The sequence below is a fragment of the Phoenix dactylifera genome, chromosome 8, assembly GCF_051530095.1.
Source record: "Phoenix dactylifera cultivar Ajwa chromosome 8, Ajwa_hap1_PhDact_Kaust_v1.1, whole genome shotgun sequence".
Taxonomy (NCBI): domain Eukaryota; kingdom Viridiplantae; phylum Streptophyta; class Magnoliopsida; order Arecales; family Arecaceae; genus Phoenix; species Phoenix dactylifera.
The window spans coordinates 29,107,144-29,131,448 of record NC_143197.1 but is presented as its reverse complement, the minus strand read 5'-3'; the positions used below and the strand labels follow the sequence as shown (position 1 = coordinate 29,131,448).

Here is a 24,305-nt window from a genome sequence, read left to right as displayed (position 1 = left end):
CTCGCTGCCCTGGCTGGAAATGGCATATGTTGGAAATGACATATGTTTTCTAGGATCCGGATGGCGCCTACGATTGCATTTATGGTGAGATTATATGTGTGGTGTAAAACTCTTCGTCGTAAATCTCTATAAATACAACTTTGCACCTACGATTACATGTGTGGCGAGACTTCAACATACATCGAACTTTCTTTTTCTATCAATCCTTGCTGCAATAAGGAGTGGAGAGCCAGTGAAAATAAAATGCAAACCAAAGAGTTACTCTGGAAGGGCAGTCTTAGGATCAACTTTCCATGTACATAGGAAGCTAAGGAAAACCCATCTAATTCAGAGTATGTCAAATGTGTATTCTGTTTTTTCAATGTAAAATGGATGGTTATTCTTATTCTTTGTTATCTTTATAGTGATTCTATTTTGAATAAATAAGAACTTTAAGAAGAATTTCTTTGATTCTTTCCAGTACTCGGCTACTATCTAAGATCTATTCGATGTAGATGTTACAGACTGGTTGTTGGCATGAAGATCCTGTTTTGGCTGTTTGGTTATTTAGTAAATTCATAGGCAAGCTGAAATGCTTTTATTTGTTTCCATGCTCTATTTCTGACTCTCTTTTTTCCTAATTTCTAGTTAAATAAATGTATTGATTGCAGGGATTAAAAGATATGGAAAACAGAAAATAAGAAAACTCATTTCACTTTTCGGGACTAAGAAATTGCACGGCCATTCGAAGGTAACTAAACTTATTTATCCTTTTTTTTGCAAAATATGGAAGATCATTACATGTAAAAAAAAATTGATTATTAGTAATCATCTTATACATCAAAGAACATACTAAAAACAATTGATGAAATAAAAGATTAACAAGAAAGCTCTTTGACTGGTTTTCTAGTCTTGCTGCCATTTTTCTACCCCTCTGGCTGGTTCCGGTGTTTAGTGCAACTTTTGGGCTGGTAGGCTATGGCGTGCAGTTTCTCTTCCTAAAGAGCACTCATCTTAGAATCATGCTGGCATCGCTTTACACTTGCTGCTCTGGCTGGAAATGGCATATGTTGGATCAACGCTGCGTGCTACATCATCTGCATCCAAAATTTTCCTTCTGATAGCCGTGTTGCAGTTGGGATATCCACAAGCTATGTTGGTTTGAGTGCTAAGATCTACGCTGTTGTGGCGGATGTGATCTTCCGACCGCAGTCCAATTATGATGCCAAGACATATCTCGGCCTCAATGCCATTGTACCTATATTAGTTAGTATTTTAGTTGCACCATTTCTTTGGGAGATGGAGATAAAAAATAAAGCAAGATCAAGTTGTGGGTTCATGGTGATGTTTGCCATAACACTGGCAACTGGAATTTGTGCAGTTGTTGGCAGCATTAGGCCTGAATCAAGAGAAGATGCGATAAGCCTAGGACTGCTTTTGACTGCGCCTTTGGTGGTCCCTTTGGCCATGAAGTATAGAGAAGGCAAAGAAGAGTTATGGTGGAACAGGAGGGAGAGGAGAGTTCATGATATTACTGTAGATGAGGTTGAAAATGATATTATTGTAGAAGAGTTATAGTGCACCACGGGTAGACCCGGAAACATAAGCACATAAACTCCAAAGGTTGTGTCACTGATTGATCCATCTTATTGGATGAAATAAAAGATTAAGAAGAAAGCTCTTTGGCTGGTTTTCTGGTCTTGCTGCCATTTTTTTACCCCTCTGTCTAGTTCCGATGATTGGTGCAACTTTAGGGCTGGTAGGATATGACGTGCAGTTTCTTTTCTTAGAGAGCACTCATCTTAGAATCCTGCTGGCATCTCTTTACACTCGCTGCCCTGGCTGGAAATGGCATATGTTGGAAATGACATATGTTTTCTAGGGCCCGGATGGCGCCTACGATTGCATGTGTGGTGAGATTACATGTGTGGTGTAAAACTCTTCCTCGTAAATCTCTATAAATACAACCTTGCACCTACGATTACATGTGTGGCAAGACTTCAACATAAATCGAGTTTTCTTTTTCTATCAATCCTTGCTGCAATAAGGAGTGGAGAGCCAGTGGAAATAAAATGCAAACAAAAGAGTTACTCTGGAAGGGTAGTCTTAGGATCAACTTTCCATGTATATAGGGAACCAAGGAAAATCCATCTAATTTAGAGTATGTCAAATGTGAATTCTATTTTTTCAATGTAAAATGGATTGCTATTCTTATTCTTTGTTATCTTTATAGTGATTCTATTTGGAATAAATGAGAACTTTAAGAAGAATTTCTTTGATTCTTTCCAGTACTCTGCTAATTATCTAAGATCTATCCGATGCAGATGTTACAGACTGGCTGTTGGCATGAAGATCCTGTTTTGGCTGTTTGGTTATTTAGTAAATTCATAGGCAAACTGAAATGCTTTTATTTGTTTCCATGCTCTATTTCTGATTCTCTTTTTTTCTAATTTCTAGTTAAATAAATGTATTGATTGCAGGTATTAAAAGATATGGAAAACAGAAAATAAGAAAACTCATTTCACTTTTTGGGACTAAGAAATTGCACGGCCATTCGGAGGTAACTAAACTCATTTACCCTTTTTTTTTGCAAAATATGGAAGATCATTATATGTAAAAAAAAAACTGATTATTAGTAATCATCTTATACATCAAAGAACATACTAAAAACAATTGATGAAATAAAAGATTAACAAGAAAGCTCTTGGCTGGTTTTCTGGTCTTGCTGCCATTTTTCTACCCCTCTGGCTGGTTCTGGTGTTTAGTGCAACTTTTGGGCTGGTAGGCTATGGCGTGCAGTTTCTCTTCCTAAAGAGCACTCATCTTAGAATCCTGCTGGCATCGCTTTACACTTGCAGCTCTGGCTGGAAATGGCATATGTTGGATCAACGCAGCGTGCTACATCATCTGCATCCAAAATTTTTCTTCTAATGGTCGTGTTGCAGTTGGGCTATCCACAAGCTATGTTGGTTTGAGTGCTAAGATCTACACTATTGTGGCGGATGTGATCTTCCAACCACAGCCCAATCATGATGCCAAGACACATCTCCTCCTCAATGCCATTGTACCTATATTAGATAGTCTCTTAGTTGCACCATTTTTTCGGGAGATGGAGACAAAAAATAAAGCAAGATCAAGTTGTGGGTTCATGGTGATGTTTGCCATAACATTGGCAACTGGAATTTGTGAAGTTGTTGGCGGCATTAGGTCTCAATCAAGAGAGCTTGTGATAAGCCTAGGAATGCTTTTGACTGCGCCTTTGGTGGTTCCTTTGGCCATGAAGTATAGAGAAGGCAGAGAAGAGTTATGGTGGAACAGGAGGGAGAGGGGAGTAAATGATATTACTGTAGATGAGGTTGAAAATGATATTACTGTAGAAGAGGTATGGTGCACCACGGGTAGACCCAAAAACATAAGCACATAAACTCCAAAGGTTGTGTCACTGATGGATCCTTCTTATTAGATGAAATAAAAGATTAAGAAGAAAGCTCTTTGGCTGGTTTTCTGGTCTTGCTACCATTTTTCTACCTCTCTGTCTGGTTCCGATGATTGGTGCAACTTTTGGGCTGGTAGGCTATGACGTGCAGTTTCTTTTCCTAGAGAGCACTTATCTTAGAATCTTGCTGGCATCTCTTTACACTCGCTGCCCTGGCTGGAAATGGCATATGTTGGAAATGACATATGTTTTCTAGGGTCTGGATGGCGCCTACGATTGCATGTGTGGTGAGATTATATGTGTGGTGTAAAACTCTTCCTCGTAAATTTCTATAAATACAATCTTGCACCTACGATTACATGTGTGGCGAGACTTCAACATACATCGAACTTTTTTTTTCTATCAATCCTTGCTGCAATAAGGAGTGGAGAGCGGGTGGAAATAAAATGCAAACCAAAGAGTTACTCTAGAAGGGGAGTCTTAGGATCAACTTTCCATGTATATAGGGAGCCAAGGAAAACCCATCTAATTCAGAGTATGTCAAATGTGTAGTCTATTTTTTCAATGTAAAATGGATGGTTATTCTTATTCTTTGTTATCTTTATATTGATTCTATTTGGAATAAATGAGAACTTTAAGGAGAATTTCTTTGATTCTTTTCAGTACTCTGCTAATTATCTAAGATCTATCCGATGCAGATGTTACAGACTCGCTATTGGCATGAAGATCCTGTTTTGGTTGTTTGGTTATTTAGTAAATTCATAGGCAAGCTGAAATACTTTTATTTGTTTTCATGCTCTATTATTGATTGCAGGGATTAAAAGATATGGAAAACAGAAAATAAGAAAACTCATTTCACTTTTTGGGACTAGGAAATTGCACGGCCATTCGGAGGTAACTAAACTCATTTACCCTTTTTTTTGCAAAATATGGAAGATCATTACATGTAAAAAAAAATGATTATTAGTAATCATCTTATACATCAAAGAACATACTAAAAACAATTGATGAAATAAAATATTGAGAAGAAAGCTCTTTGGCTGGTTTTCTGGTCTTGCTGCCATTTTTCTACCCCTCTGGCTGATTCCGGTGTTTCGTGTAACTTTTGGGCTGGTAGGCTATAGCGTGCAGTTTCTCTTCCTAGAGAGCACTCATCTTAGAATCCTGCTGGCATCTCTTTACACTTGCTGCTCTGGCTGGAAATGGCATATGTTGGATCAATGCTACATGCTACATCATCTGCATCCAAAATTTTCCTTCTGATAGCCGTGTTGCAGTTGGGCTATCCACAAGCTATGTTGGTTTGAGTGCTAAGATCTACGCTGTTGTGGCGGATGTGATCTTCCAACCGCAGCCCAATCATGATGCCAAGACATATCTCCTCGTCAATGCCATTGTACCTATATTAGCTAGTCTCTTAGTTGCACCATTTCTTCGGGAGATGGAGACCAAAAATAAGGCAAGATAAAGTTGTGGGTTCATGGTGATGTTTGCCATAACATTGGCAACTGGAATTTGTGCAGTTGTTGGCGGCATTAGGTCTGAATCAAGAGAGCTTGCGATAAGCCTAGGAATGCTTTTGATTGTGCCTTTGGTGGTCCCTTTGGCTATGAAGTATAGAGAAGGCAAAGAAGAGTTATGGTGGAATGGAGGGAGAGGGGAGTAAATGATATTACTGTAGATGCGGTTGAAAATGATATTACTGTAGAAGAGTTATGGTGCACCAGGGGTAGACCCGGAAACATAAGCACATAAACTCCAAAGGTTGTGTCATTGATGGATCGATCTTATTAGATGAAATAAAAGATTAAGAAGAAAGCTCTTTGGCTGGTTTTCTGGTCTTGCTGCCATTTTTCTACCCTTCTGTCTGGTTCTGGTGATTGGTGAAACTTTTGGGCTGGTAGGCTATGACGTGCAGTTTCTTTTCCTAGAAAGCACTCATCTTAGAATCCTGCTGGCATCTCTTTACACTCGCTGTCCTAGCTGGAAATGACATATGTTGGAAATGACAAATGTTTTCTAGGGTACGGATGGCGCCTACAATTGCATGTGTGGTGTAAAACTCTTCCTCGTAAATCTCTATAAATACAACCTTGCACCTACGATTACATGTGTGGCGAGACTTCAACATACATCGAACTTTCTTTTTCTATCAATCCTTGCTGCAATAAGGAGTGGAGAGCCAGTGGAAATAAAATGCAAACCGAAGAGTTACTCTGGAAGGGCAGTCTTAGGATCAACTTCCCATGTACATAGGGAGCCAAGGAAAACCCATCTAATTCAGAGTATGTCAAATGTGTATTCTTTTTTTTCAATGTAAAATGGATGGCTATTCTTATTCTTTGTTATCTTTATAGTGATTCTATTTGGAATAAATGAGAACTTTAAGAAGAATTCCTTTGATTCTTTCCAGTACTATGCTAATTATCTAAGATCTATCCGATGCAGATGTTACAGACTGGCTGTTGGCATGAAGATCCTGTTTTGGCTATTTGGTTATTTAGTAAATTCATTGGCAAGCTGAAATGCTTTTATTTGTTTCCATGCTCTATTTCTGACTCTCTTTTTTCCTAATTTCTGGTTAAATAAATGTATTGATTGCAGGGATTAAAAGATATGGAAAATAGAAAATAAGAAAACTCATTTCACTTTTTGGGACTAAGAAATTACACGGCCATTCGGAGGTAACTAAACTCATTTACCCTTTTTTTTGCAAAATATGGAAGATCATTACATGTAAAAAAAGGGACTGATTATTAGTAATCATCTTATACATCAAAGAACATACTAAAAACAATTGATGAAATAAAATATTAAGAAGAAAGCTCTTTGGCTCGTTTTCTGGTCTTGCTGCCATTTTTCTACCCCTCTGGTTGGTTCCGGTGTTTCGTGCAACTTTTGGGCTGGTAGTTTATGGCGTGCAGTTTCTTTTCCTAGAGAGCACTCATCTTAGAATCCTGTTGGCATCATTTACACTTGCTGCTCTGGCTGAAAATGGCATATGTTGGATCAACACTGCGTGCTACATCATCTGCATCCAAAATTTTCCTTCTGATAGCCGTGTTACAGTTGGGCTATCCACAAGCTATGTTGGTTTGAGTGCTAAGATCTACACTGTTGTGGCGGATGTGATCTTTCAACCGCAGCTCAATCATGATGCCAAGACACATCTCCTCCTCAATGCTATTGTACCAATATTAGCTAGTCTCTTAGTTGCACCATTTCTTCGGGAGATGGAGACCAAAAATAAAGCAAGATCAAGTTGTGGGTTCATGGTGATGTTTGCCATAACATTGGCAACTGGAATTTGTGCAGTTGTTAGCGGCATTAGGTCTCAATCAAGAGAGCTTGCGATAAGCCTAGGAATGTTTTTGACTGCGCCTTTGGTGGTCCCTTTGGCCATGAAGTATAGAGAAGGCAAAGAAAAGTTATGGTGGTTAGAAGAGTTATGGTGCACCATGGGTAGACCCAGAAACATAAGCACATAAACTCCAAAGGTTGTGTCACTGATGGATCCATCTTATTGGATGGTCAGCATTTAAATAGATATTATGGCAACGGGGATCAAGGAGTCGTCACGAGGAATCTAGAGAACAATAGAATAGGAATTCTTGATGCTGGTCTTTGTTTTAAGATCTAAGCTAAAGTAAAAGGTTCTTCTTTCTAAAAACAATGACCTGGCTTTTGAGCACATAAAATAGTCACTTGTTTCCTTATAGATTTTCTCTCTCCCTCTGTATGGACGAGGATTACAAGACACCCCAACCTATTTATTGAATGCATTATAGGGTAGTCAACATATCAATATCCATGATTCAGGCCTGAAATTGGGGCCGTTTGACCCAAATCTGATAACCAAACTCATAGTTTGGGTTAAGGCCTACCCTAACTTGCCCAATTCTATCCCACATTGTTTTCTTGGAGTGGACCAACTTTGAATTTGGCAATATTTTTTTTTCCAATAAAGCCAATTCTTACCCAAAGCTAGCTGATGCAGCCAACTTGACCTAACCCAGTTGAAGCCAACCTAACTAACCAACTCTTACCCAAAGCTAATCCACCTCGTCTGAGTTATATTTAGGTTAGAGATGGAGTTGGATTTAGTTTTATTGGGTTGATCAAGTTCTAATACAGTTAGATTAGGACTAGGTAGTTCTGAAATTGGGCGGGGTAGGGTTTAACCCTCCACTTGGCTCACTTCTCTCAAGTTGCACTTCTATTACAAGTCTGACGAAATCCAGAGCATTAGCGAAATTTTGACAAAATGGAAGTGATGGCCCTCAATTCGCAACATAGGTTTAGGAATGAAAAGAGGAATAATTTGGGTGTTCCATAATATTCTTCTTTCAAGTATGATTTTTGATTTTAAAATTTTTACGATCGATTTGAATTTGATTTAAATACTCTTTTTTACATTTATTTGCCCATAAAAATTTTGTTTTTTTAATATAATTTACTTGGGATCTTTTGCACGAATGCCTAAACATGTATGGTGGAATTATTCCCAACAATATTAATTTGCAGGGAAGTGCTATGGTCTTTTGGAACCAGGAATCAGATAAGATTTGGTCAGATGGGAAGAGAGGCCCATTAGAAAGTAAAAAGGTAAGAATGTTTATGAGGTCATTATCATAATCTAATAAAAAATATTAACTTTGGAGAGTAATGTGTCCCCTTCAATAGGAAGATTGAATGAACTTAGTTTGAATGAAGACATAAAGGGCCAAACCATCAACATGTCTAATTCATAATGTGGCCCATTAGGAAAGGAGAACTTAATGATTGTTTTGAAGATTCTAGCTATCAAATATGGCCAATCAATCAAGGAGGAATAATTGCTTAATGAAGGATTCATTGATGCATACAAATTGGCAGTTCTTTATTTTTTTTCTATATTTCTGTAGTTTTCATAAAATTTTTATTGGCTTTTCAAACGATTCCAGAAATTAAACAGAAAAAAAATGTCGCATATTTGAATAGGCAATTATCTCCTTCAACCTTTTTGGCTGTGGTGAATATAAAGACAGTGACACTCGGTTTCTTGAGGTAAGAAATTAACACGTCACATATATAACTTTTCCCACTATAGTGAGCAACCGTGGGCTGGAACAAAAGTCCTTTAAATTTGGGCTGGGCTGAACCCAATGTTGTGCAACCTCTTCACTTACATGTTCCAGCCCACGGTCTCTGGAACCCATTTAACTACATCGGAAAGCTGATATCATGAAATGGTTCAGTTAAGCAGGATGCTGGTCAGGCTTGGTGAGCAGTGGAAACTTTTTCTATCCTATGAGTCATGAAATCTAATTAATTTCTTGATAAAATCAATTAATAAACATGTTTTATTTTAGATTCATCTAGCCAACCCTCTTTGATCCCCCATCATACATCCATATATTAATAGATGGAGAGCGATCACCCGAAGGTAGGACATATCATGTAGGTGGCATGCATAATCTACATGTGCTAATCTATCACTCACCATATATCGATCGATACAATAATACTGCTGGTTGGTGATTTAATCGAAATTAAAGATGCTCGAGATGATTCTAAAGCAACATGTTTATCCTAGTTCTTAAACAAAGAAAAAAGCATGCAGCCCAGAAGCCAAACATGTTTTTAATTAATGGTTCCTGCCGGAACAAGGCTTTCAAATTCCGGCATCCCCGGTGATATTGAGGAGAGAAAAGAGAGGCTATGGTGCATGCAAAACCTACTAATCAAGCCCTGATGTCCTGAAAACTTCAAGCAGAACACCTCAGCAAGAAGGCTACAGACAAAACCATGAGTGCATGGGTGGCTTCTTGTGTGGCAATGATCACAAGTTAGGGCAATTGCATGTGAATAGAAGGGTACGTGATTTGGCCCTGTGGCCTGAGGACAGTGCCCGAGAGGCACTGGACCAGCAATGAACGGACGCATCAAAACCCCATGACCAAATGGAAGAAGAAACAAAGACTACCCATACATGGATGCCCCCCCATCTCTCATGAGTTGTCATGCGTTCTAAGGTCACGAGATGGCTGCAGGACCCTTTTTTACTTTATTCCCCCTGTGGCTGCTAGCCAAGAAGTGAGCTAATATTGGGATTTTTAATTCATGTACTTGGCCAGTACCCGACGGAATCTGGTTAACATCTCCAACAGAAGGTCCAAAACATGGGATTTTAGCTGTCAGAGGGCACGAATTCTGGAGGGAGAAGTTATGCCAGCGTCTACAAACACACAAACTTGATTCACCACAACTTTCGATCATCCAGGTTCATCCATGACTCAAGACCATTGAATTCACAATTCAATGCAAAAAAATAATTTAACAATATGCAAATATATTTAGAAAATATTAATCATGCATGGCTAGCTTGCTGCATGCCTTGATTAATTTTATCAAGACGAACAATATTTTGAGCTGATGTGTTGAGCCTTGAGGCACGTATAAGGTGGTATTGGCTGATGATAATAGATGTGCATGTGCATGCCACCGATATTAAGATAGAAGACTACCTGATAAATCTGATGAACAAAATAACACATAAATCTCTGAAAGTAAAAAAAGCTATGGTGAATCTATGTGTAGCTTCACTTAGCATCACTACAAGAATAATGGTCATTAGCGACGCTTTTTTTCGCCTTTAACGACGCTTATAAGCGTCGCTAAAAACCATCCCGACGCTTTTGCAAGCGTCGGCAAAGCGTCGCCTATGCTACAGTGGAGAAAATGTCTTCCGACGCTTTGAAAAGCGTCGAGATTTACCGACGCTTTTTAGATGCTTTAAGATTATGTATTTAGATGCTTTCTGAAAAAATACAGCAATTTGTCCAATCCTTTTACATAAGGAATTACTGCAAATGTCAGAGGAAGTGCAGAGGCTATTGCGAAAACACTGTTTAGTTATTACAAATTCCAGATTCCTCCAAGTCATAATACGTTCCATATAAAAGTATATAATCAGCTTATACTACTACGTTAACTATCACTTCAATAGGCCCAGAAACTTGATCCAATTCAAATTAGTCATGTCTCCAAAAATGAGGCCACAAAAAAAACAAAGAACAAAAGATATCAGGCCTAGTTACTTGGGCCCCCATTCATGTCTGGACTGGGCATAGATCTATTAATAACCTGCAATATGTGTGCACAAAGTGAGCCCCAACATGTATAAGAAAAACCATCCGACCAACTTGCAGCAATTCTTAAAATAATAAGCAACATTGAAGCCATACGAATGGACATTCCATATCAACAATTTTCTTAATTGCATTCACAGTTCAAAGACACAGAAGTTCTTAACCATGATAAACTATTCTACCTAGCATATTGTGCTTGCAGCTTATACAGAACATCAAAACCAGGACAAGTACTTGATTCTAGTTACATATGCATTAACTGATCTAAAAATTAACTACTCATATATATTAAAAAGCTTCGGCAGTGTCTGATTTTTCTATAGACAAGCTCCGCAATCCTCAATGTATTTTTCTCGAAATCAACTCTGATTAGCTGGGCTGGAAAATCCAAAACATCCAAAATTTAAAGATCGAAGCAAGAGAACAAGATCCCAAACCTGGCCTTGTCCCCGTTCTTGCCGGCTCCAAACTTCAAACGCCGCGTGAGTGCTCTGCGGCGGAGGAGGTGGAAGATGTCCACGGAGAGGAGGCCAACGGAGAGGGGGAAGAGGGGAAGGAGATGCGGCGGAGGAACGCGATTTGGGGTCGCTCGGCGGAGGGAATGGCTGAGATCGGTGAAAAGGGTTGAGGAGGGAGCTGGGAGTCGGTCGGTGTGAGCTAGCTACGAATTTAGGGCTGCGGAGGGAGAAGGTCGGTAGATGGTTTTGTTGCGGGAGGGGTAAACTCCGACGACGCTTATAAGCGTCGTCGTATTTTTCCGTTAAGCCGACGCTTATAAGCGTCGGTAGATGTTTTTCTGCCGACGCTTCCTAGAAGCGTCGGCGGTTACTGTGGGGAGAAAAATTTTAGCCGACGCTTTTATCTAGCGTCGGCAATATAGAGTCGGCAAAAACTATTTTTGCTGTAGTGCATTTTTCATATAACATGTTGGCCAATCATCTTTTATGTGCAAGGGTTATACATGTTGATGTGATGATGCATGGTTAGATCCTAGAAGCAGTTTTTTTTTTTTTTGGCTGAAATCATGATTTACTTTCGAAAATCACTTCTGGAACCTAATGGTCGCAACCCTTCCTCCACATAGGAGGACGTTCTGAGTTAAAACTTTGTGGCATTATTTTTCAAATACTTGATGAAGGTAATGTTTCTAAATGATGCTTCCGTTTTATTCTCAAAGAAATGAAAAGTAAAAAAAGAAAATGTCACCTATAGTTCTCTTTCGGTTGGTCACTTCATATACGGAATTTATGACTGGGTATGGCATTCCTCTTTATCCATATTACGTCGTATACACCATACATAGGGCAGCCCTTGCAGCACTTCAACATCACAATATATCGTGATATAGCGAGGAATGATGGAGTACAAAGTAAATAATTAACGACTTCTTTGTAGAAAAGCATCGCGGAGCTGCCGAATATGTTCAAGTTTGGACCTAAAAGGTCGACAACTTTTGAGCTGTCCTTGCGATATGGTCCAATGCAAAACAGTGCAGAGTTTGGATTGAGAGCTAGTCAGGTAGCTAGCGTGGCGACACCTACAGTTACCACCAACTATTGTATTTGTTATTGATGTGGGCCTTTTCCTATTGTTTTTTTTTTTAATTTTCATTCTTTTTCTTTGACTAGAAGAGGGAATGCCACCTTGATTTCTTTTCATTATTTTTGAAAGTGAAAGCTCTTCCTTGTGCAAGTTGCTTAGCAATAGAGGTAGCAATCTACTCTGCTAGCTCTATCAGATATCTGATTCGACCTAATTTTAATAGAATGAATTTTACTCGATCCACAATGGATCTAGAATGGGTTTGGATACGGTAAAATCCATGTCGAATCCGATCCAAAAATATAAAACTCTTCACAAATTTCTTCTTCGAGGTTTAAAAAAAAAAAGTTGATTTGTATGTCAAAAAAAAGATTTTTGCAACTTTATCCGGTCGGACTCGTCCAATCCGTGCCATCTAATTCTACCTGCAGACTACGTTCCCTAAGAATGAATTAATGCTCTTTCAAATATAAATTACAGTATTTAAAAAAATCAATCGGTATAAATTGTCGCATTCTATATATAAATGAGATTGGTCAGCAAGCTTGGCTGTTTAATTATTCTATGGCATGAAAAAAAGTTTGCTATAGTAAGTATATATAGATCTTGTGAGCTATTTTATCCTTACATCACGCCAGGTTGGCTCCATAAACTTGTCGACAATATTGCCTCTGTTCATAATATTTTTTTGAGCGTTGCTTCTCAGCACCACTCTCCTCCTTGCTGAGAGCACCGGTCTCTCGTGGTAATTTGACATTGGAGGGCATAGGGATTGACAAGGAGGCCCTGCATGGTAGCTTATCAATCACTCTACTCTGATGTTTTTAGCAGGAAATGGATAAGTACAGTGAAGCTTTTTTTTTCTTTTCCCCCTTAGTTCTTTTCTAGGAATCCATCTGATGCGAATGAAAAGATTAGGAGACTCTTACTAGTCACTCTCAAAAAGTCGATGATGTTCTCACGTACAGTGTCATATAAACATGCATGCATGTAGACATTCGCACATAAAATTATCCACTAGTTAATTTTGTATATATATATATATATATGTGTGTGTGTGTGTGTGTGTGTGTGTGTGTGTGTGTTAAGCAATGTTCATGGTTATAAGTGATTGGATATAATGATGGATGTTGATATGGCATAAAATAAACCGGATGATGGGGTACAATTGGATTCGTCTAGCTCACAACCAATCTGGCAATCGGGATACACTCTTCGACTTCTTGATATAATCGGGTTATGTCAACTCCGATTGATCTAAAAGTCAGGCTGAGCAAACCAAAAGCAGCCAACTTTCATGATCACACATCATACGATGCACCAAATAAAGTCTCATAGCTCGGTTAGATAATAATTCAGCTCGACAGCCATCCCAAACCACCCAAAGCCCTCTTATCTCAGGCAACGGTCCTACCGCTTTGTATGGATCGATGCGCACTTCTTCCACTGCACCTAAGAGTTAAGCCTACGATAATGACCTTGAAGTCAATTACATATGATAATATTGTGTAGAGAACGAATAGTGTATGACATGCCAAACTTTTTTAAGTGTGCATTTTTATTTCTTTTCTAATGATTCCTTCTGGTTTTTGTAATTTCGTTGCATATTTATTTAGCTGTTCTTTTCCTGTCTTCTCTTAATTTGATTCTCCACCAAGCCCGAGTCATCATTCTAAGCTGACGAATTTGTGAGGATGCCCGTGAGGGAAATTTGGAGGCATTCACGATTTGCATCTATAAAGAGGATCCTCAAATCACGCGTTTGCGTTAACCACACGAACCCATTGCGATGCCCAAACAACCTCTATTTTGACGCTTTCGAAGGTGCCCCTTTCACGAGCTGCAGCGTAGATTCCTCCATAAACCTACGTCCCTCTCCGCGTTACCCCACCATCCCTTGAGTCCAACGGCATTTCGAATTGATATCTTGTTGCTTTTAATTCGCTCTCCTGCTCACTTTCTTGACCGGGGTACATCGATCCCCTTCACATTTTTTCATGAACAGAAAAACCAGATGAATTGCCACCTTACCTTTCAAAAAGAAAAGAAAAAAGCATCCTTATTAGCAAATAAAATCTCTTAATATTGCTATTTCTACCCTCTCTCTCTCTCTCTCTCTCGCTAATCCAATTGTCGTTTTTTTTTTCTTTAAGTTTTGGTAACAGCCTCCATCATTTAGAAATAATAGCAACATTTTTTTTTTATGATAAGGGAGGCAGGAACCACCCGGCTTTTATTGAATTGAAATGGGATTCTGTGATTAATTATTTACTAGGTGATCTTTACAATGGACAAAGAGACAGATAGATTTAAAGAGAGATGGCAGGATTTTAGCATGCATCCAACCGTGATAAGATCAAATTATTGTTCTTATATTGATCTTTTAACTACAGTGGTTGTTGGTTATCCACTACTTCTCTGTCGAAATTGCTCCCAAATGATCTCCTATAATCTCTCATCTCAATCAAAACCTAATTGTGAGTTCATTCTCCTCCTCAAGTTGTGAACCGAGGCGAAATTCTGCGTTTAAGAGGAATTCCCACTATATTATTATAAAAAAACAGAAAATTGCGATAGAAAACTTGAACTTAATTTAGTCTTTCAACAATAGTTTGATCTCCAATCAAACATCAACACATCTTGTAAGATAATGAGACATTTCACTTAACAAATATTTTTGGTTCATTTGTTAATGAAACCAACAAAGATGTGATAAACTAGTGAAATTGTGCATGGGCTGTTATTACTAATGCAAGCTATTTTGTTCCTGGTGATGGTATTTATTAACTCTTTGGAGCGTTCGAATTTTATATATGATTAGTAGTAACAAACTGCCATTGATTGGACCGTCTGTTGATGATGCAAACAATCCAAGAATTTAGCACTCAAATGGGAATACGAAACCTTAAGGTGGTGGCTCGCTTTTTCCGTGTGCTCCTTTGTTGTTTCTCTAGAGCAGGAGAATATCTGATGCCATAAAATAATAACGAATTAGCTTATGCCATCCTATAGTTCCATCGAGCTAAGCTGCACCAACTATCGCCTAGAAAGCTTATATTTGGAGTGTACCCATTTTTTCCCATTACACTAGGATAAAATAAGGAAGATGATAGAAAGACAGCCGTGTTGATTACTTCTAACTCATAAATATATAGATAAAGACTTGTCCATTCATCTCTCACAGTGCCTTGCACCTAGCATCCGAAGCAACACTAATCTAATCATTTTTTCAAAAAAAAATATCATAATCCATTTTCCCAAGCATTACCATTAAATATTAATGTGCGGCTAGCTCGGTACAATCATCAATTCAATAAATAAGAAGAATGCATCGATTGGAAGTGAAAATTTATCTATATTACCCTTCACAATAGCTCAATGGATTCAATTGGATCTTCTCAACCTCTCTCAAAAAGAGAGACAAATTATATAAATAAAACAATGCCATAGCTAATGCTTCTTCTCACGTGATTTTTAGTCATCCATGTTTCATGCACAGGCATTACGTGTTCTTGTAATTAATGGCAGCATGCTCACTTCTGCACAATTTTTGACAAAAAAAATTGTAAATAAAAAATATATTTTTGGATTATAGATATCTTAGCTTTTATTTAGGACATAAAACAGCTCTAGGCCATTTCCATAAGTTTGCTGTACTGCACCAAGGGTAGTTCGGTAATTTCATGCACTAAATCATCACCAAGAAAAGCAACACTGTGGGTGGCAGCGAGTTATATAGATGTGAGACCTCCGTCTAAACAGTAGAGAAGGAGAGAGAGAGAGAGAGAGATGGTCTCAAGGGAGCAGAAGAAAGCTGCTCTGCATGGGAAGCTGCAGCTCCTTCGTTCTGTTACTAATTCCCATGCGGTAATTTACTTAAATTTCTGAAGCTCTTTGCACTTTGCTGGAGTTGTTCTCTTTCTTCTTTTATTCTAATAGCTATATTTGGTTTTGTAGTTTTACTTGGGAATAATTGAAACCTCCTCCTCCTCCTCCTTCTTCTTCATCATCGTCTTCTAGCATGCTGTTTAGCTCCCCCCAGCCTCCTAAAAAAAAAAGAATCGGGTGTGCTGTGTTTCCACATGAAGATGCATGATTTCCTTTCTAATACTTTCACCAAAAAAAGATTTCCTTTCTAATACTCGATTATCTATATTTGATTCCTTAATTGCATATTTCTATTATTTTTTTGCACACCATCTTCTATATATACTAAAAGTCCATACACTTCTAGAAATCTTTTTTGCCAACAAACTCATCCTGATGCTATTCCTTTTCCCACCCTGGTTCCTGTCCTTAAGCATCTGATTATTTATCTATCAATTTATGCAAATAATGATTAGCTCTTAAATTAGAAAACATGAAATATTTAGAAACTTCACTATTCAAAACCAGTCTTTGGAAACGACCATTCTCTTTTAAACTGTAATATGATAGTCCTTCCACAGTTGTATATAGTTGCTTCTCTTTGTCGTCCAGGAGATGTTAATTACTGCGTAATAGTCAATCGCACAGTTAAACTTCGGAAATTGCCACACTGGCAAGGACTTCATCAATTTATCAACAAAATTCATGCCTAATGTTATTGTAAAATTATGTCTTAATAATCCCAGTTCTTTCTTCTTTTCTCATTTGATCTTACAGCTTAGCAGAACTTCTATCATAGCAGATGCATCAAAATATATTCAAGAGTTGAAGGAAAAGGTTGGTGCAGTTGCACGGGATTTGGCACAAGCTAACTCCTTGCCTGCGGTACATTTCGATGTCATAGCCAATAATTCTTTATCTTATATATGATCGGTTTGCTTTATGGACTTAAATTCGTTAATTCTTCGCATGCTTTGGCCTCCATCTACATCTTATACCAGGTTACAGTTGAAACAATGGAAAAGGGTTTCCTTATCAATGTATTCTTAGAGAGGAGCTCCCCGGGTTTGCTTGTCTCTATTCTGGAGGCCTTTGAGGATCTGGGCCTTGATGTGCTCGATGCTGATGTTTCTTGCACCAATACATTTCGCCTGGAAGCAGTTGGAGGAGAAGTAAGAAAAAAAAAATTAACTAAGTCTCTTCAAGAAAAACATAGATATATGTAACACGTATCTTGTTTTCCACAGCATGTAAATTAAGATCATGGACTAGTGGGTTTTCTTGCATCGCATATTTAGCTAATACTTTTTTAAAAAAAAACAATAAGCCTATAATATGCTTAAATAGATATCCTTAAATGTCCCATGCATTATGTGCATGTGCTTCATGTATGTTTAGTCTTACTGCCTTTGATGATGCCTTTCATGTATGTGTACTTTAGGCATGCATCCATGTGTCAAAGAATACATTTGATCCTTTCATTACTTAATTTCTCATCAACATCCATTATTGATTAACTTTTTTGTCTCTAAACACTTTATAAAGGTAAGACAACACAAGGTAGATTTCCCTAAGGTCTACATGAAATTAGTTAGATGCATGGAGAAATATATATAGAACTCTCTTCTCTTATGCTACTGTCTCTCTAGATATATTGTCAGTATGCAATATTAGGTTGGGTCGGTTAATTAGCAACCACGTCCCTGGGAACAGTGCTCTAGGTTTTTTTTTCTTACACATATATGGTCAGAGTTCGTCCTGTCTAGATCTAGAGCTTAATCTGTTTGACCGGTAGGTGGTCAGGGGTGTTCGGCCTTCCCCCATGCATGCATCATGGACACACATATTATGAAATAATCTTCACATAAACATCGTATTAATCATCATCATGAATCCAATGCACAAAAGCATGATGGAGCATGAATGCAACCAGTGTTGCATGCTTACGCAGTCATATACATACATACATACATATATGTACGTATGTATGTATGTGCTTCCATGCATTTATATTAGAGGCATAAGCCTAGAAATATACAAGCATGCGCAATTGAGTTTCAATGGTTGCTTATCTTAAGCATAAAGATGCATGGAAACGTAATTCTCTTGTATGTTTGTAAATATTCAATTTTGAAATTTTTTGCAGCATCAAACTGAGAGCATGGATGCTCAGGTGGTGAGGCGAGCAGTGCTGCAAGCCATCGAGAAATGTAGAGAAAGTGAAGAGAAGTAATGATATTAGAAGACTTCTGACCTTCTGTCACAAGCGCAAGCTTGCTTTTGGTTAGTTGTGGATTTGGAAGATTACTTTAATGAAGATAGTTGCTTCTCTTTTTGGGTAAATGGGTATAAGGATATGGATAAGTGACAAATTACCTAAATAAAATCTTAAAATTCGAATAGTTTTGTGCTTGGAATCCTTGGTTTGACTTGAGCATCATGAAAAGCATGGAAAGTGCCTCCATCAGGTGAATTTAGAGATGAATCATCCCCAAAAGAAAATAAAAACTAAGAGAGAAAGTGAATACATAGATTCCTTCACCATCCACACCGCAATTCATATTTGTGATGTCTAAGAAAAGTGGTCTGATCATGAAAGATTGTTTTTCTAGCACCAATTTTCCAAGAGTCATAAAAAATGGAATGTGAGAAATCGTTTGGTTGTGTAATATCAATCATTGAGTCCCATCCGGTCTATTTGGCTGAGATCTTTTATTGTCCTCCAGCATTCATTCTGGATGATGTAGATTTTGCATAAGAAACACACTTAATTATTGATTTTGCAAAAAAATATTGGAGTTCTTTTTGACGCAAATTCACTTTTCTAATTACATCATAATTTTCATCTATGTTTGGTCCTTCCCTTCTCTTTCATAACTTTTCTCCACAAACTCTTGCTTCTTCCCTCATTAATCTCTTCATTTCTTCGTTACATATGCTTATACAATCTAAGTGAGTGCATCGCCACTTTTGATTTCAATTTGTGCAAAAGCAACACTTCAATGAACTCATTCCTTACCCTAGTCTTTCTATTTCCTAGCACACTAACTATGGGCTCTCCTTATTGGTGCATTTGCTTTGTGATTGTGCCTCTCTACTACTCAATGTGTGATGATTGCAAAACAAGCTAAAAGCCTTTCTCAATTCGTTTACCTAGCTATAATTATATTATATATTTTTGTTTATTGGTTCATAAATGTGATGATATATCCATTATTATTAATGGAAATGGCAACAATCTCCAAACATAGATCTTGAGACCTTATGTCATCTTTATTTCCACTAGAATCACATTTTGCATACCCTGTCCTAGACTCTTAGTATTTCTAGCTTACATTTATCATACTAACTTAACAATCTTTCTTGTTTCCATGTCGTAATTAGTCTTCTTTTCTTCCCTCAAGCTTTTGGATGTGGTCGATCATCATGGACAACGGAGATTACTGATTAACCATTGGATGTACATAGGTACAGCACCATGTTAGTGTCAAACAATTTAATTTTTATCAAGTCTTCCAATAATATTGTTTGAGAAAAATAGTGAGGATATACCATAGTGAAGGAATGAAAAACAGAAAAGGCAAGAGGAAAATGAAACGAAAAAGAAGGACGGAGAGGAAATGGCAAGAGAACAATCCGGTCCTATATATCATATAGGCAAATAGCTCATATACACTCAGATGGATCTCACAAATAGCGCAGAGTACATCCATACTCGGATATATACTCCTATCTTCCTTGAAATTAAATGCACAAAAGTCTCAGTTCAGATAGTACTGGTATGTTAATTTTATCAACTACGTGTTTGGGGCTGCAACTGCATGTGCTTGTGGATGACCAAATGAGTGTTTTGGATAGCGGATTAAGAAAAACTTTCAGATTTTTAGAAAAGTAAGAAGTGCTTAGTAATGGATTGTAATCGTCTAAAAGTACTAACCAGTGATGATCAACATCTTTTGCTATGTTTTAAATCTTATCTATGGTTTTAATTCCTTTTTTTTGAAAAAAAAAGAAAGAAAATTTCAATACACAGCTTCTTCATGTAATTGGGCGAGCATTCGTCACTCATTTCGCTGTAGTAATATGCATTCATGTCTACAATGGAACATATTCCCCACTGATTTGATCTTCTATCATGTGGTCGTTTAAACATCAAATAGGCTTCAACTTAAAAATTTCTCCAACTCAATTGGACGTCCCATGTTCTTTTTTATCCTTCATCTCCCTGAGAAAAGCCCTTGTGATCTCCACACAAAGACGAGCATTCTTCAGAGCAAATTCATCGTATCTCGTGGAGAACACAACATCCTCCACATGCCTGACAACTGAGTTCATGGCGTGATCCTTCAACATTCTATTGGAACAAACCTCTGAAACCTCGAGGATATCAAGCGCATTTGATGAGTCCATGGAGTCTAGTATCTGATGCTCACAGACCTTTCTGAGGAAGGGGATGTCATACTTATCCGCTGCTACTAACATGGAATATAGGTGTTTGTCTGCACTCCCCTTGGGCAAACAACCGGCGTAGAGGAACTCCAGGAGGCATTTGAGCTCGTCATGGCTGAGCTCCGAGAGAGAGATGGTATCCTCTGCTGGGGCTTTGCATACATCTGAGCCTAGCATTGTCCTGAAGATTTCGGACTTTGTAGCCTGCAGCACAAGAGGAAACCATGAGAGGGGGATCACAGTTACTAGGAGACAGTTCAACTAAATTGAAAATTATTAGGAGGAGCGGCGACTCTGTAATTTAATGTTTTTTTTTTTTTTGCTTTGTGACATTCTATCTAATTTTTTAATTTCTTAGTGTACTTAATAGCCTCTTAGTTTAAGTCAAGCTTTATGGTGAGGTGAAAAAAAAGAAGAGAAAAGCCAACCCAAGGGTTTTATGGTGTATTTTTTAAGTTTCTCTTTGAAAAAAAAGAAGAGAGTAGTGAGAGCTTGGTAAGAGAAATTCTTTGAACAGATTTTTGTGTTAAAAAAAGATGATTATAAAAAAAAATATATCTTCTTAGTTGCTACTTTTCTACATATTTGTAAGTTATATTTTCAGTTTTTCATGGTTAAAGTGAAATGTTTTTTGAAGTGGATTTGAGCCTATTTTGTGTCTCATTGTTTAGCTCTATTTTCATTGTTATTAACATATATTTTGCTCCAACAAACTGGAGTAAATGCTCAGTGGTTGAACCCTTCCACTATAAAGAATGATGTTATGCATTCGATATTGCTTTTAAAAAAATATAGTTTTACAATTTTTAAAGTAAAAAAATATTTTTAAAAATATATATTTGATAATATTGTGTGAGAAGCATTTTCTAAGAAGAAAAGTCAAAATAAAATTTTTTTCTAAAAAACACTAGTTTTGCTCTTCTCTTTTTCTTTCTTTTTATAAATTATTAATATTGTGTGAGAAGTATTTTCTAAGAAGAAAAGTCAAAATATTTTTTTTTTCAAAAAAAAAAACTAGTTTCACTTTTGTTTTTTTCTTTCTTTTACAAAGTACAACCAATGCTTTCTCTCTCAAGAGTTAGACCTATGTTCTTGATGTTCTTATTATCACTCTCCCTATAAAAGAAAAAGAAAAATTAAAGAAGATCAGGCAATTGGCCAACATGGAGTAGTATATTGAGAAATTATTTTTTACACCATGCGCACCACATCAATGGTGCACCACAGAAACAACCGAAGACAAGATGATGGGGTGGCAATTTAAAACAAGTGCATGATGTTTGGGATTCATAGGAACCGAGACATCTTGTGATTACCTTAATTGAACTAGTCTAAGCACTTGGATATTGGAGGTCTCGCCCCTGTCACATTTAAGCTGGCACTGGCATTTGGAATGCAGAAGCTAGTGTAAATCTCAGTATTATGTTCCAACTAGTCATGATATGCAGGGCCTTGTATATATCTTCTATTACGTCTAAAGGCACCTGGGTCTATTCGAGGCATTGCAGAGTGGTTGAAGCTTGATATTGATATTATAGTAATTAAACCCCTAACTAACTAACTATATATATATATATATATATATATATATATATATATATATATATATATATATATATCACTTTGAATTACTCTTGGGCGTACGACAACTGGTTCAACCTTGATGAGGAATGATTACATATAAACCCCTTTAGAACTTGATTATTTTAGTCAAGGCCCTCAACATTTATACCCATTTATCATAAAAGATTGTACGATGGGCAGATCTCATGTGTTATGGATTGGGCTATAGCGGGCCCTGGGTGATCCTGGCCCTCTATAGCCCACCACTTCAGGCCCCATCATGTCCTCCCATAAAATCTGATGGTTTGAAATTGATTCACACAATACATTTCACAAGAGTGGGAAGCCTTAATGAGATGATTCAACAGTCTCTCACAAACTCTAATTCAATGACAAAAGTCTTTTGGAGGAATACCATCGCCAAGGGTGAGACCACCAGAGTGGGTAGTTTTTTGATCATCTAATGTACGAGGTAATGGCTCTGAGAACTCACCAGCAGAGCTCTATGGGCAGCTATAGGAGCCCCCGTGCCTGGTTTCACCATAATGTCCGTGTGGATCCCATCCCTCAGCGCCAACACAAGACCATCCAGAAAGCTCAACTTCTCATTCAGTTCTTCCCCCTTCTCCTTTATCTTCTTCACACGCTTGAAAGCATCTAATAACCCCTATAAAATTCCAACAATTTGATCACTTTTGCACTCGAACAATCAACAATTTATTTTTCTTTAAAGAAGTAAACACCTGCATCTTCTGTGCATGTATTCATAAAGTTCGATCGATAAAATTTAAGAGAGACAGCAGAGCTTACCTGGGATATGTTGGGTTTCCAGCCATGAGAATTTTTAGGAATGCCGGCATCTTGATTGCCGTCTAGCTCGTTGGAGAAAGCCATCAAGCCTTTGGCTCCCTCATAGCAGCTGGAGCAGATGGAGTTCCTTGGAGGCTTGAAAAAAGAGGCCGTGGCACCACAGATGCAGCAGTCCATTGTTGCCTGCTCTTCTCTTGTGCTGTTTCATGAGAAGTTCAAGAGATTGAACACCTCTATTCTGTGCGTATATATGCCTAGAGGTGTCATAAGTTCCATTGTTCTCCAGTTTATGGTGGGTACCAACTGGTTTAGAATCTTTTTAGATTGAGTAGATGAGAAGGCTCCCCTTCAACCATATCCATGGAAGAACGAAATACCGATATTGTCCTTAACCTTTCAAATCAATGCCATGAACAAAAACTATATGATGTGGCCCGACCCAGCCCAGAAGGAGAAGAAAATTGTATAAGAACTTTTGGTCAGATTTGCATTAGCTCGGCACCCCTTCCTTGAGGACTTGCCCTTGGAGGATGGTCTGATGTGGTGATGGTCCTTGATCACCTATCAAAATGTGTGAAAATACAATCTTGAAGTCCATGCTTATGCGTGGTGAAGGCGATCATACTTTTTCTTGCATCTTGATGCGGCCAGTGTTGTATTCAACAAAATCTGCCTTTTGATGAGGATTACTAAATCTTTATATGCATGTATAAATATGACCTTAATTGCAGGGTCTTGCAACTTGCAAGTAGTGGCCACCAGCCTACATTAGGTGGGAAGATGTGTGCCAATAACTACAATACTCGTCTAATTGATAAGTTCTAATCTCCTCGATGACTAAAGTTGATCATAGGTTAGGTCTCGGGTCTTAACTATATTCATTTTTAATCAAGCTTCAAGCTAGGGCACATTTAAACTGTAGCACGTATATGCACATGCCGGACCCATGATCAGCTCTATCCATGACCAATATTTGAAATTGCTTGCTGCTTATCTTAGTTTTTAGTTTGCTTGTATACATTAAGAGCCTCTTTGGTAGCATTCTTGTCGGATCCAACGATATCGGGAAGGCCCGATCCATTTGAATGAAGAATCTGAAGGGCACTTTGGACTTTTTCTATGTTAAGCGAACAAGATCCCCAATAGTTGATTAATGATACAAATGGTAAGGGCTGATGGGCAGAATAATTAAACCAAAAAGGTGAGAGGGACTTTCCAACCCAAAGCCATGAAGAATAATGATACCATCTTTCCTCTCACACAACCAGGATGTGTAAATTATGAACAACATGGAGAGGGTAATGACTGTTAGAAGAACATTGGTTTTGGTTGTGTACAGGGGACTACCTACCCCTGTTCATTGTCCAACCAAACTATAGTTGGTATACAAGGATTGTAAAATATATTCAACTTATCAATTGAAAAAAAGAAACCAGCCTATGGTTGCCAGGTTTTGATCACAATGTATGTGGAGCCCACTGAAGGAACTTGACAACAAGGCAGACCCTAACTACCTCAAGATAATGAGA

General features: G+C 37.9%; 2 protein-coding genes and 1 pseudogene across 2 annotated transcripts; 2 read left to right on the top strand and 1 right to left on the bottom strand.

The window, feature by feature from the left end:
- The first annotated feature begins 1,278 nt into the window (after positions 1 to 1,278).
- On the top strand, positions 1,279 to 3,478 carry LOC149753070 (protein NUCLEAR FUSION DEFECTIVE 4-like; annotated as a pseudogene).
- Positions 3,479 to 15,816: 12,338 nt separating this feature from the next.
- Positions 15,817 to 18,356, top strand: LOC103714401 (transcription factor bHLH61-like). The gene is made up of 4 exons (XM_008801639.5): positions 15,817 to 15,954; positions 16,732 to 16,839; positions 16,956 to 17,126; positions 18,101 to 18,356. The coding sequence occupies exons 1-4, from the start codon at positions 15,877 to 15,879 to the stop codon at positions 18,185 to 18,187; spliced, it is 444 nt and encodes a 147-aa protein (XP_008799861.3). The 5' UTR covers positions 15,817 to 15,876; the 3' UTR covers positions 18,188 to 18,356.
- A 1,632-nt stretch (positions 18,357 to 19,988) lies between these two features.
- Positions 19,989 to 23,082, bottom strand: LOC103714402 (BTB/POZ domain-containing protein At1g01640-like). The gene is made up of 3 exons (XM_008801641.5): positions 22,777 to 23,082; positions 22,460 to 22,633; positions 19,989 to 20,607 (listed from the first exon to the last, which is right to left on the bottom strand). The coding sequence occupies exons 1-3, from the start codon at positions 22,951 to 22,953 to the stop codon at positions 20,140 to 20,142; spliced, it is 819 nt and encodes a 272-aa protein (XP_008799863.4). The 5' UTR covers positions 22,954 to 23,082; the 3' UTR covers positions 19,989 to 20,139.
- Positions 23,083 to 24,305: the final 1,223 nt, after the last annotated feature.

Bases quoted from the DNA above. Each gene is read 5' to 3' on its own strand.
- LOC103714402 (XM_008801641.5), bottom strand. From the start codon at position 22,953: ATGGACTGCTGCATCTGTGGTGCCACGGCCTCTTTTTTCAAGCCTCCA. The intron at 22,634-22,776 runs GTAAGCTCTGCT...GGAATTTTATAG, and splicing joins GGAAACCCAACATATCCCAG to GGGTTATTAGATGCTTTCAA. The intron at 20,608-22,459 runs GTGAGTTCTCAG...CTTGTGCTGCAG, and splicing joins CTGCCCATAGAGCTCTGCTG to GCTACAAAGTCCGAAATCTT.
- LOC103714401 (XM_008801639.5), top strand. From the start codon at position 15,877: ATGGTCTCAAGGGAGCAGAAGAAAGCTGCTCTGCATGGGAAGCTGCAG. The intron at 15,955-16,731 runs GTAATTTACTTA...TTGATCTTACAG, and splicing joins CTGTTACTAATTCCCATGCG to CTTAGCAGAACTTCTATCAT. The intron at 16,840-16,955 runs GTACATTTCGAT...ATCTTATACCAG, and splicing joins AAGCTAACTCCTTGCCTGCG to GTTACAGTTGAAACAATGGA.